Source organism: Gouania willdenowi, chromosome 4 (genome assembly GCF_900634775.1).
Source record: "Gouania willdenowi chromosome 4, fGouWil2.1, whole genome shotgun sequence".
Taxonomy (NCBI): domain Eukaryota; kingdom Metazoa; phylum Chordata; class Actinopteri; order Blenniiformes; family Gobiesocidae; genus Gouania; species Gouania willdenowi.
Genome location: NC_041047.1, coordinates 23509849 through 23523370, shown reverse-complemented (window position 1 = coordinate 23523370; position 13522 = coordinate 23509849). Strand labels below are relative to the sequence as shown.

The window sequence follows — 13522 nt, the reverse complement described above, 5'->3', positions numbered from 1 at the left end:
ACTTGAGTACAGCAGTGTGCCTACCTGCCCCTTCTGATTGGCCAAGTTGTCTGAAGGACACCCTCATCAGCCAATAGAGTGCAGCCCTTTTTAGACTGCGGTATTTTTTTGGGTATTTCTTAGAAAATTGCTGTGTGTGTGTGTGTGTATGAGAGAGAGAAATGATTAGCACCCCTGCACTAAAAAATGTTAAATGCTAACTAAATATTTTTATTTGTACAAATGTATGTGTCTTTAACAGATTCTACCTAAATGCCGCTGAAGCCAAAGTCTTACTCTGAACTGAGTTCAAAACTTGAGAGCCCTGCACTATTACTACTGCTATAACGTACATGGAAAGATTATGTACGCTGATATTTTCACCACGTGTTTATAACCTAATGTGCACCTTACCTAAATAAGGAAAAGCAAAACAAAAGCATGTGGGGAAGCGCATGAGGCTGTTACATCGGCGCCACAGGCAGAATATGAGAAGGATCTGCTGAGGGGCGCCTTTGGTGTAAAACCCATCTGTTTTCTGTGTCTGTTCTCTGTGGTAGTATGTTGGATGTACATGTTTTTCCCACTGAGTTTTTCCTTGCCAAAGGAGGGTCTAAGGACAGGGGATGCTCCGGGACATTTATTATCCATTTTTTAAAGTCCAGCAAACATTGGTGAAAACTTTATTTACCAATTTATCTTGCGCATGTCCCATAGAATTAAACCAGAAAAATGGCACACGCTATTTTACTTTGCACCTGCAAATAAAACCCCTTCATTACACTACAGAGAACAGAGTATGTAAACCTCTTTGTACATCCAACATTCAAACACATACTCATTTGGCCACAATTGCTAACTCTACTTAAGCCCCCACTATAGGAATACACTAATACTGGTTTAAATAAAATATTGGAAAAATAGATGTAAATATATTATATTCAGCACACTATATACATTAACATGATAACAGCAATACAAAAATTAAAACTGTCCTGTTGGTGAGATAAATAAATAAAGCTGGCACAGATAAATGATTGCACTTGAAAATCAGTTTTGAGTGCATTTTAAAATTTTATCTTTTTTATCTCCCTTTTTGAACGTGTTTGTTAATTTGTCTGGTATACACACATAAATATATATATATATATATATATATTTGTCTTCGTCATTTATTGCTATGCCTCCTTTCTGAAAAGCAAGGCTGAGAGTTCAAAAGCTTTTCCTAATCAAAAAGGCTGCTGCTACTTTCTATCAAAACGGTGTAAGGCCTTGAAACATAAAGACATTTAGGCTGCAAAAAGTATTCATTTGACCCAATAGCATTTTGCTCCATACTGTGGGTTTTATTTGCACATATAGCTCTCAGGGTAATATTATGACATATGAATGAGCCTGCAGCTTCACGGTAAAGCTCATTGTATATGTCAGATATGGTCTTGGATAATACTGCGTAGGAGTTGGGCCAAAGGTCCCTCAAATCATTAGCACAAGTAAATGCAATGTGTAGTTATTGTCAAACTGATGGATATGCTACCTTTCAGTCCTAATTTCTATAGTTTCTTATAAAAGCAGCTGTCAAAATGTTTCATAATAGCATGGTTTCAATTTATCTTCCAGTTTCTTTGGGGGAAATAGAAAATAGTTTGTTTATATATGAACACTAAACTTATGAATAAAAACACAAGAAATATTACATTTATATATGACTAAAATGAAATGCAAAGTTCACGTTGATCAGACTCAGCCGAGAAAATCATTGGGTGACTTTACCTTCCAAAGGAGCCCTTCAAATTTCTTGACATGGCGAATCAGACCCTGAGAGAAGCAAAGGAGAGTAGTAGTCAAGTCAGAGACCTCAGGACGGGGAAAAAAATCCCAGCACTCACTCGATGAACGTTGCCTTCAATTAATTGCTTCAGGGATGTATCACTTGCTAGGTCGAGCACTGTTTGATCTGTGAGATATAGACACACGTCAAAATTTTAACTATAGTATCAGATATTCAATTTCTCCATAATAAAGCTAATATTATTTTTGTGATTTCAGAAACATAAAAGTAAACCATATTTGAAAAACAAAACAAACAAAAACTAATAGCTGGTGCCTGGAATAAGTAAAACTATCGTTCTTGCAAAATTCCAAAAAATGTCATTTCAATTAAAAGACAATATCTGACGTGACATTCTTTCGCTTTTTGAGAAATGTATCCACTAGAGCCACCCACTGCAATAGCATGGGTTTCTATTTTTTGTTTATTTTTTTTTTTTTTTTACTTTTGACGATACATGTAAAAGCATACAAGACAAAGGCTGGTATGAATTGTTTTGCCATATATTGTTAAGATATTTATTATTGAATGTCGGGGTGTCCAGCTCCTACCATTCTTGTTCTTAATGTCAGGGTTTGCGCCGCTTTTAAGCAGCTTCAGAGCACACAGCTTCTGGTCACGATAGGCAGCACAATGCAGAGGGGTGTTACCCAGCAGGTCACTGCAGTTAATGTCTGGAGGCTTCTTCTTGCTGAGCTACAGAAAGAAAGAACATTCACATAATGACAAACATCGTTTCTACAGCTTTCAATTTCTGAAGAGGTTTGGCAAATATGTTTCCTACTTCTCACGAGATGATCAATAGCCTACCTGGTGTAGTTAAGCCATGAAACTACTGTGACAGAATGCTTTAATAACTTTTTTTTCATTTACATAATCAACTTTAGCTGCAAAGCATCTTTCCCACTTTATTTATTTTTTTTTTTTTTTTTTTTTTTTACCTTGTCTGCACATGCTTTCGAAGGTTAACACTACAAGAAGTGCAATCTTTTGACAGCAATGCATATTTTATTATTGCAATTAAATAAATTTATTTATTTCATTGCATAATTGTGACCGTCACCAGCCCTCCCTAGGGAAGGGTAAGAAATACTTTATTAAAGGGAGGATGTAAAAAAGAGAGGGCAGTGTTACACCAAGGTGAGGGGTTGGAGGGGGGTGGGGAAGTTAGCAGGGAAGAGGGATACAAGATAGGATATGGAATGGGTGAGGAATAGTTTTAAGTGATGCGATGTGAAATTGTGGTTGTGTATATTGTGTTTATTGTTGTGTTGTAAAGCCAGTTTGGTGACCAGTGTGTGGTTTAGGAATAATGGTGGTGGCTGTGAACAGAGGAAGAGGTGAGTGGAAATTCCATAAAACAGGTATTTGGGAACAACGTGTCTAAGGTTGAGCCCAGTATGAGTGTTATCCCACAGCCCAAGGCCAGTGCATCCATGACAAATGTATTTCCAAGTACCGCCACTGCAAAACCCAAGAGCCGCCCCCGGGCCCGAAGAAGCAGTCAGGCCAGCAGCAAGAGCAGGCAGCCTAAGGGCCCCCGGCGACCACCCCACGGCCAAGCAGTCCCCCGAACGCCCCCAAGATCCCAAGCCGAGAGGCAGCCATCGCCCCCCCATACACACCCGAGAAAGCCCCAAGGAGCCAAGGACCCAGCGCACCACGCCACCGATCCCACCCCCAACCCCCAGACCCCCCACCCCATCGACCCCCCCACCCCCCCACCCCACCCCCGCGCCCAACCCCCCGAGGGGAGGGCCCAGAGAACTCCCTGCCCGAGGCCCCAGCGGAGGAGCCGAAGCCCACACCCAGCAGACGACCAGAACCGCGCCGAACAGGCAGCCAGTGGGCACCCGCCGGCGAGCCCAGAGCCAGCAGGGGCCCGACCCCAGGCCAGAAGGACCCGGAACGGATGCAGCACCAGGAGCAGCCCGCCCAGGGAGGACGACCACACCCCAAGCCGCATAAGGCACCAGGGGGCCGCTGGGAGTCTCCCCGCCGGCCCCCAGGCACCCCAACCTAGCCCCCCACGGCGCCCCAGATCACCCTTCACTGATGCCGCCCGCGCCACGAGCTTCAGTTCTTTTTTTTTTTTTTAAAGCCAGGGCCCCCTCCAAGGGCCAAGCCAGACCGCCCCGCCGGGATGTGGCCCCCTATTCCGGTCCCCGACACCCTACCTCACGGGGCACTGCCCAAGCAGGGGCCGTACCAGTAGGTACAGGTACGCAAGGGCGCGGCACGCGCCACCCGCCCCGAAAGACCCCCGCCAGGACCGGCCCGGCCAGCAGGCCAAGCACCCCGGGCCCCAGGAGCACCCCCCGGGACCAGGACCCCCCAAGGGCAAGCCCCCGGGCCAAGCCCCCCGGGACGCATCCCCCACCCCCGCCCGGGACCCGGCCACGGCCCAGCAGGACCGCACAGCCCCGGACAGCCCACGGCCAGCAGCCCAGGGCCCGCCGCCCCCCGGACAGCGCCAGCCACGGAGCAGCGCCCCCCGCCGGCCCGCGAGCAACCGGCGATCCCCACCGCGGGGACGGAGGCACCCCAACGGCACACATCAAGTGCGGGACAGCAGCCCCCAGCCAAAGATGCCCCGGACCCACCCACCAGTCCGCAAACGGCAGGATAGACCCACCAGGCGGCCGACAGCAACCTCCACCACCGGAACAGCTAGCGCCGCCCCCCAGTAAACAGCATCACCCCGAGGCGCCAAGCAACCCCGCCCCAACCCCGGCGAGGACACCAGCACCCCCCCAGCACACCCACCCCCCAAACCGGCGAGGCAGGCCGCCCCGGGCCCGCACACCGCGGGGCCCGCCCCCAAGGCCACCAGGAGACAAAGCAAGCACCAAGCCACACCCAAGGGGGAGAGGCACCCCCGCGCCCCACCCGGCCGACACAGCCCGGAAAGACCCCGCAAGGAGAGACCCCGGCAAAGCCCCCCCGAGACCCACCGCCACGCCCGACCGCACCATCTTGATGTGCTTTTGCTCTATGCAGTGGCCCAGCCACCAACAGAGGGGCCAGGCCCCCACCGGAGAGGCCCAAATATGTGTACCAACCCACCACCCTGTTATGGTGCCTCTCCATTCCCCAATGGAGAGGCACTTCCCGATCCCCTGTGTGAATGTGTGTGTTTGGTGAATGTATGGGGTGTAATTAAAAGAAGGGGGATGGAGGGGAGCGGTGCTCCTTTCCCACTTTAAACAAAGAGCTGAGACTAAATCTCATGTTTCAGTCTTCGAGCTGAATAATGACAACGCAAATGGAAACATGGATGATAAAGTAGGTAAACAACACTGAACAGCCAATCGCTGAGTCCAAGGCACAGGCCAAAAACCAAAAATAATATCTTACGTAACATGGACATGTAAAATGATTATTTTTTTAAATCAGCCATTTAAGATATAAAATAAAGGGTGACCCTTTACTTTAGTTTTATGCATAAAGCTGACATTACGCTGTCATTATTTTGATATGACACATGTTCTTAGCATGAATAAGGTGTCATGAAGGCTGTTGTTCATGACACCTTAGTCATGCTAAGAACATGTGTCATATCAAAATAATGACAGCGTAATGTCAACTTAACAAATAAAGTGTGACTGAAAGGCCTTAAATATAAAATGCCTGAGTGACTCTTCTATCTCAAAAGAAGAAATTTGAGCAATTGTATTCAAATTTGTGGCAATGTTTCCATAAATGAATTGTACATTTCTTCTTTGTGTAAACATATGTTGTTTTTCCCCCAATCTCCTCAGCCTCCTTAATATGCTTAATATTATCCTTACAAGATCCAGATGAGGACCTTGTAAAGATTTGAAAAACTCTGCATGAATATAAACAAGTGTTACTGATACTGTCATATTTTGAAGGATCACTGAAGCAGTGAAGATGTATACTGTAGGTCATTTAGAGTTAAGTGCTTTCAAATCAAAACCTTTCTTTCGATAAGTAGACGCAACAAAGTGGAAATTATTAATTAAATGGGAAAGGGAAGACAATTTCCATCTGGTTGCAGCCATGTCTTGATTAATAATTATAAACTTGTGGTTAATTTACCTTAATTGTAGAGAAAAGGCATCACTGCAAATGGAGGTGCAAAACCATTAATTGCAAGTTCAGCCATATTTTAATCAGTACTGGGAAAAAAAAACTAATGAAAGAATAACAGAGCATGTTGAAACGTTTAAAAGCATTACATTACAACTCTCCCTCACCATCTGATTGTCAGAAAAATTTGCATAACTTCTGCTATAATGTCTGCTATAGCCACCATTAAATCCATTATTGTACATACAGATTTTAGTCATATTTACAAAAGAACCTAGTTTCTATTTATATGCGAAAGCTTTTTGTCCCACTTCTTTTCGTATCGAAACTGATAATCACACTCAGGTCAGCTCGCTATTTCTAAGGCAGGTCAGCTCACTCTCACAGCGACGTGCTTGATAAACACCTGCCCAAGGGCTTGGATTTGTTTCCTAGTTACGTACATTTTCGTCTAAGTGCTAAGAAATGTTGACATTTTCTCCAACTCTCAGACGTGAATAAAAGTGAGTATTCATAAGATGCTCCATAGGTCTTTGAAGAAGACATTAGTAACTCTTGTGAGCCTGTGATGCAGCAGAGATGTGAGAATGTGCCGCATAAACTCACAAATAGCACAGCATGTGATTAGGCAAGGCAAGGCAAATTTATTTGTATAGCGCATTTAATACTCAAGGCAACTCAATGTGCTTTACATGATAAAACATTCAATTGTTTAAAATCAATAAGAACATTTAAAATCATCAGTAAAATCAATTAAAATCATCAGTAAAATCAATTAAAATCATCAACAAACACATTACATCAACAGCATGACCAAAAATCTCTCCCTCAACCATATGCAGTAGAGAAAAAAAGTGCCTTTGATTTAAAAATGTTCACATTGGATGCTGACTTCAGCTCTGCTGGCAGTTTGTTCCACTTCTTTGCAGCATAACAACTAAAAGCAGCATCACCATGTTTACTGTGAGCTCTGGGCTCCACTATCAGACCTGTGTCTATAGATCTGAGAGACCTGCTGGGTTCATACCTGACTAACATCTCACTGATGTATTCTGGACCAAACCCATTCACAGATTTATACACCAGCAGCAGAACTTTAAAGTCTATTCTGAGGCTGACTGGGAGCCAGTGTAAAGACTTTAAAACTGGAGTAATGTGCTCTGACCTCTTTGTTTTGGTTAAGACCCGAGATGGAGTGTTCTGAACCAGCTGTAGATGTTTGATGCTCTTTTGGGGGATTCCTTTCAGAAGACCATTACAATAGTCCAGTCTGCTGGAGATAAAATCATGGACCAGTTTCTCCTGATCTTTCTGAGCCATCAAACCTTTCACTCTGCAGATGTTTTTTAGGTGGTAGAAGGCTGTTTTTGTGATAGATTTGATCTGACTGCTGAATGTAAGATCTGAGTCAATCAGAACACCAAGGTTTTTGACTTGGTCTTTAGCTTTTAAAGATCGAGACTCAAGATAATTGCTGACAGCAGTCCTCTTTTCCTTGTTACCAAAGACAATCACCTCCATCTTGTCATGGTTTAGTTGAAGGAAGTTTTCACTCATCCAGCAGTTTACTTTTTCTAAGCAGTCACACAACACCTCTACGGGACCATAGTCATCTGGGTTCAGTGATAGATATAGTTGTGTGTCATCAGCTCTGATAATCAACCTTACAGTTCTGTAAAATTTGTCCTAAAGGAAGCATATAAAGGCTAAACAGAAGGGGTCCAAGAACAGAGCCCTGAGGAACCCCCACTTTCCAATGCTTACAAAATAGCTTCACTCCTCCAAGTATGACTTAAACCATCGCATTACTTTTCCATTTAGTCCAACCCATGTTTGCAATCTGTGCAACAAAATTGTATGATCTACAGTGTCAAATGCAGCACTTAGATCCAATAGAAAAAGAACAGATACTTTTCCTGAATCAGTGTTCAACCTTATGTCATTGATCACTTTGATCAGAGCAGTTTCAGTGCTGTGATGAGAACGAAAACCTGACTGAAATTTATCAAATATTATGTTGAATGTTAAGAATTGACTCAGTTGGTTGAAGACCACCTTCTCAATGATCTTGGCCATGAATGGAAGGTTGCTGATTGGTCTATAGTTAGCCAGTATAGAGGCATCCAGTATTCTCTTTTTTAACAGAGGTTTCACAGCAGCTACTTTCAGGGATTTTGGTACGGTGCCTGATTGGAATGAGCAGTTAATTATCTGACACAAATCAGTGACAATTGACTTTACAACAGTTTTAAAGAAGTTTGAGGGTATTGTGTCAAGGCAACACGTCGATGGATTCAGCTGCTGAACAGACTCCTCTATTGTTTTTGGGTTCACTTTAATAAACTCTAACATTGTAGTTGACTCATCCCTCAGTGGTTGAAGCTGTTCAAGCTTTTTGTTATTTTGCTGGTTTGTTCTGATGTTTGACCTTATTGATTGTATTTTTTCATTGAAATATACAGCAAATTCATTGCATTTTCCAGCTGACAGTAATTCAGGGGCTATCTGATCTGGGGGGGTTGTGAGCTTTTCAATTATAGAAAACAACGTGCGAGAGTTGTTGACATTTTTGGCAATAATTTCAGAAAAGTATTGCTGCCTTGCTTTGAACAAGCCATCATTGAATTTTCGCAGACTTATTTTGTATAGTTCTAGATGAATTTGGAGTTTTGTTGATCTCCATTTACGCTCAGCTCTTCTACAGTCAGATTTCAATTTCTGCATTATCTCAGTCCTCCTCCAAGGTGTTTTTTGTGTGTTTGGTTTTCTCTTAGTTTTGATTGGAGCCACCACATCTATGACATTACAGTCTTTTTTATTAAACTCATACAGAAGATCATCAACTGTCTCAGCACTCAATGTTGGTGTCGTTGCTATGGCTTCCATAAACTGTGCACTTGTGTTGTCATTTATGTACCTTTTCTTTAAACACACATAACTAGGGGGAACAGATGTTACAGTCTCTAGGACAAAAAAGACAGAAATGATCAGATAGAGCTAAGTCTCTTACATCAACAGCAGAGATATCAACACCTTTAGAGATAACCAGATCCAAAGTGTGACCTTGAGTGTGTGTCGGACCAGTCACATGTTGTGTAAGACCAAAAGTATCCATTAAAGCATACAGTTCTTTGGCAGTATTGTCCATGTTATTGTCTACATGAAAATTTAAGTCACCTGTTATTATTAAAAAGTTGTATTCAGTGCATACAACTGACAGCAGTTCAGCAAACTCATCCATGAATTCTCCAGAATATTTTGGGGGTCTATAAACAACTAAAAACAGAACTCTTGAATCACCCTTCAGTAAGAATGACATATATTCAAAGGAGATAAAACCACCAAATGTTATTTCTTACATAACATTTTACATAAACTATAAAGACAGAACAAAAGACTAAAATATGGAAATGGAAAATAAATACACAAAAAAAATATATATATACTGTATATATATATACTGTATATATATATATATATATAGAGAGAGAGAGAGTATACATATCTGTACCCATAATGTTGGATTTAATGGTGGCTATCTCTGGTAAAGGATGTGCTGAACTTCCCTTTAATAAGTGATTACATATATATATGAGTGCAGATTATTGTAATACTTATAATGACAATCATATTTAATGATAGTAGCTTTTGTCTCCTGGCACTAACCAGCTGAGTTAGCGTTGACAGATCTCCTTCGCTCGCAGCTTCCAAAAGTTTCTCCTCCAGTTTTCTCTCCTCTGTTCTCTCAGCCGCTGATAACAAGAAAATATCAGCTTTAAAATCAACACATTTAAACAAAAACACCACAAGTTAAAAAAATCAATATTTTCGATGACAATAAAAACAAGTCTAAAAATAATTTTAGATGCCAACATGTCTCTCACCTTCCAACATGCTTCTGATCTCAGCATTTTGAGTGACATCTTTGGGAATCTGTGCGGTCCCATTGATGACTGTAGCACATGCATCATAGCGCAGCAGCAGCATGACAACCTCCTGATTAATATGTGATTTATTGATTCATGGATTGATTTGTTGACTGAATAGATAAATAAAGGCATGCAGACAACTTTGCTTTTAACAGAGAGATGCAAATAGTCAAAGGGGAGGTAAAATCGGGATGATTCGATTCATCGTCATTACTAAAGTTTACCTTTCTTCCTGTAAATGCAGCTTTGTGCAGCGGTGTATCTCCAATATTATTTGGCAGGTTAACATCTGCGCCTGCCTGAAGAACAAGAGGACACACATTACCTACTTTGGTTAAACAGATTTGTCACCATTTTCTGAAAAAATAACCCTACCTCTAGCAGTTCCTCTACTACACTTTTATGTCCAAAGTAACAGGCCAAGTGAAGTGGTGTCCATCCCAGGTTAGATTTACTTTTACCTAAGAAAACAAAAAAACATGTTATTTTGATGGTTTTAATACAACTATAATCCTCATCTCTAAATGTTTTACCTTTACAGTTGATGTTAATCTTTGTCTCTTGACCTTTCGTGGAAAGTAAGAGTCTCTGAATCCCGGAAAGATCACCGTTGCGAGCATATTGCAGGAACTGCTCTTCTGGCTCAAAGTCATCCATGAAACTCTATAGAGGAAACCAGAGAATGTCTTTGTTTTTTATTTTGCCCAACAGAAATTTTTCAAAAAGAGCTTTTCACCAATTAGATGTAGGACATTCAAGAAAGATCATATTCCCACAGTTGATTCTCTTGCATACTTGACCACCACGGTGCTCCACAAAATGCCACAGGAAAATGGAAATCATTTCTGCTTGTGACGATCAAACTGTACAATTCATCACTGTAACCTGACAGCTTTGATTGTTGTATATACTGTATCTGTATTATATTTGTACATTTTTAAATCTGTATTATTACTATTTATCTTATTTTTTCTACTGTAATGTGTGCACTTGTATTTAATCCTTATTCATTAACAGTTTTATGTACTTAATTATGTACATTTTTCTTTCTCTTTCTTTGTTTAGTGTTTATTATTTTTATTTGTAATATTTCTTGAGCCTCTGTAACACAGGTAATTTTCCCCGAGAATAAATAAAGTATTTCTGATTCTGATAAGTACAAATAGATGAACGCTATTATTTTCAGAATGAGCCATCGGGGCCAGTTGTTCAAAAATGTATCATCGGGATTAAAAAAAAAAGATCATATTTGGAAATCCTTTTTTCTGCCTTCTAGCATTAAATATTCTTTTAAAAGCAACATTGGATTGAATCCCCCTGATCCAAATACACAGACAAACAGCCCATGGCCCTTTGATTGGGGAGCACTGGCTCATAACATCCCCCTATATGTGATATGAAAAAACAGATGTTGACAATGATGTATAGAGCAGGATTAACCAAAAGGAATGAAACAATGGAAAAGTGAACTGTTACAAAATGTGCTTAAGCCTGACCTCAGAGTGTTTGCTTGCTTGTGCATATTCAGCACTGAAGGACCTGATTGCTTAATAAGTCATGATCTATCATTGCTTCTCGTAACAAAGAAAGAGTCACAAGGTTTGCTTGCTTGTGTGTGTGTTTTAACTGAGAGTAAGGAGGAAGTTAGTCTTAGTGCAACACATAAGGAAACCAGCCCCCCCAACCTTTCATTAGCATGTAGTATATAAACATGCACTTTACCATTATTGAAATTTAACTTTCAAATTTACACGTAATCCTAAAAAGCATTTTTGCTTTATTACATGACTGTGAGGATCAATGAATGACAAAAAACGGCGGGACAAAATCAATGTTGCAACAGTCGTTCTGCGAAAAACACCTCAAACAGGTTTACCTGGATGTACCAAGCATGTGACGCTTAGTCAGCTTTCCTTTAAGTATGTGGAAAATCCAGCAGAAACACCCTGAAAATACTTGAAATTTCATTGTCTTTGGGAAAGAGTTCACTTTCCGACTATCATTCAACCTCTGCAGACGTTGAAACTTAAAGCACTGACACAGCATATTTTTCCAGGTGTAGCCAGATGGCTACTGTATATCAGGACTAAATATAAAGAAATTCAAACAAATTACCAATTAGACAATCAAAGATGTAAAGAAAGTCACTGCAAAACACAGCATATTACAATGAAAAAGTGATGATATGTATCAGAATTTATCAATCAAATAGGCTCCAATAGTTTAATGTAACCATTTTCCAAAAACAAATACGTTTTGTCTTGCTTCTGTTTTGTCGTTGTTAAATGATTTTGTTTGCTTAGCCCATCCTTTTTCTAATTCCATTGTATGTTTGTGCAAATGAGAAACACATGTTGAGCATTTTGAAAACCTGCAAATGCTTGAGACGGTCAAGTGTCATTTTTGTGACAGTAGTCTCATCGAGGTTTAAATCTCTCCCCCAGATTATATAAAGAATATGTATGTATTATATGCTACTTTGTTTAGCCAAGGGTGAGGTTGCCAACTGTCCCTTAAAAAATGAAAAACATTCCTTATCTGAGCAGAAAACTATATCAGTGCCTGAATAAACTGATAAGAGGTGCACATTGTCCGCATTTCTATAAAAATTAAATAAACAGCGGGATTATGAACGACTTTGGAAATGTTCAAAATCTACTCTACTGGAAAAAATCCAACAGTTTCTGAAAGCTAAGAAGTTGGATGTTACAGTACGTGTTGAGACTCTTTAAAGCAGTTGCGTCGTGTAGAAAATAGTAGCAGAATAAAGAACACTGATGGATTTTGATCAGGAATCTTTTCAAACATTACCTACTTACCAGTTAGACTGTATGATAATAATATTACAGTAGAGGTTCGCCATTTGTAGGGGTTTATTGTCATAAATTCAGGAAAATGAGAGCTGATGGTAATAATAAATTGGCTATTCCTTTTTTCTTTCTTTCTTTCTTTCTTTCTTCCTGCTATGATATTCTGTATTATCTCAGCTCCATATTTTCAATTATTGGTGATTAAGTTGTTTTTCGTGTTTTGTTTGTGTGTTTGGCTCTTATTTAAAGGTGAGGTTAAATGAGAATCACTGTATTATAAAAAGGAATATGCAAGTATATATATATGCACTGCAGTTTTTTTTTTTTTCTTTTCTTAATTGCATTACGTACACAAATATGCAATACTTTGTGGCTTAATTTTACTTATATTTTTGATTACTTAGGTGTATTAATTAAAGGGATTATTTTTAGCAACTTGGTTTATGAGTTTTAGAGTACTTTATACATCTCTTAATTATGCATCTGTCTCATAACAGTGAACATATAATCTGAAGAGTGACACTTACTGCTGAGAACTCATCCACTCCAGAGGGGTTGTAAATACAGCAGCTCGCACTAGGCCCCTGTGAGGCTGCATGTGATGCTTTAAGCCGCTCTGAGCCTCCTGCTCCTTCTACTGTAGCACAAACAGCTGTTCACCGCATGTCGAGTCATACGTGCCGCCCGTAGCCGACGTAAAAGCGGAAAGAAATGGTGGAAAACCCCACACAGCGGGTCACTCCGTCCTCATGAAACGCTCAGGACTCCCCTGAACACTGTTTACACTGCAATCAGCTGATTACGCTGTAGCGTGACGTCACATTTCAAAATAAAAGTTCACTACTGCGAAATATGATTGAAAACTAAACAAACTATCAAAAGTACTTTTTGTTTTGTAAAATATAACTAAAGAAATATAG

The 13522-nt window shown here is 40.7% G+C and overlaps 1 protein-coding gene across 5 annotated transcripts in view; it reads right to left on the bottom strand.

The window, feature by feature from the left end:
- Positions 1-13397, bottom strand: part of osbpl1a (oxysterol binding protein-like 1A) — a 49998-nt gene extending 36601 nt beyond the window's left edge. For 3 of the 5 annotated variants that reach the window (XM_028444059.1, XM_028444060.1, XM_028444061.1), the window contains exons 1-9: positions 13130-13397; positions 10326-10455; positions 10168-10253; positions 10017-10091; positions 9748-9859; positions 9530-9615; positions 2362-2506; positions 1869-1936; positions 1753-1797 (exon numbers count right to left, since the gene is read on the bottom strand). In XM_028444059.1, coding sequence (XP_028299860.1) covers positions 1753-1797; positions 1869-1936; positions 2362-2506; positions 9530-9615; positions 9748-9859; positions 10017-10091; positions 10168-10253; positions 10326-10449 — 741 coding nt within the window. In that variant the 5' untranslated portion in view covers positions 10450-10455; positions 13130-13397. Of the gene's footprint in view, positions 1-1752; positions 1798-1868; positions 1937-2361; positions 2507-9529; positions 9616-9747; positions 9860-10016; positions 10092-10167; positions 10254-10325; positions 10456-13129 lie in introns of those variants that run through there. The other 2 variants (XM_028444062.1, XM_028444063.1) reach the window with 2 other exon arrangements.
- Between the last annotated feature and the right edge of the window lie 125 nt (positions 13398-13522).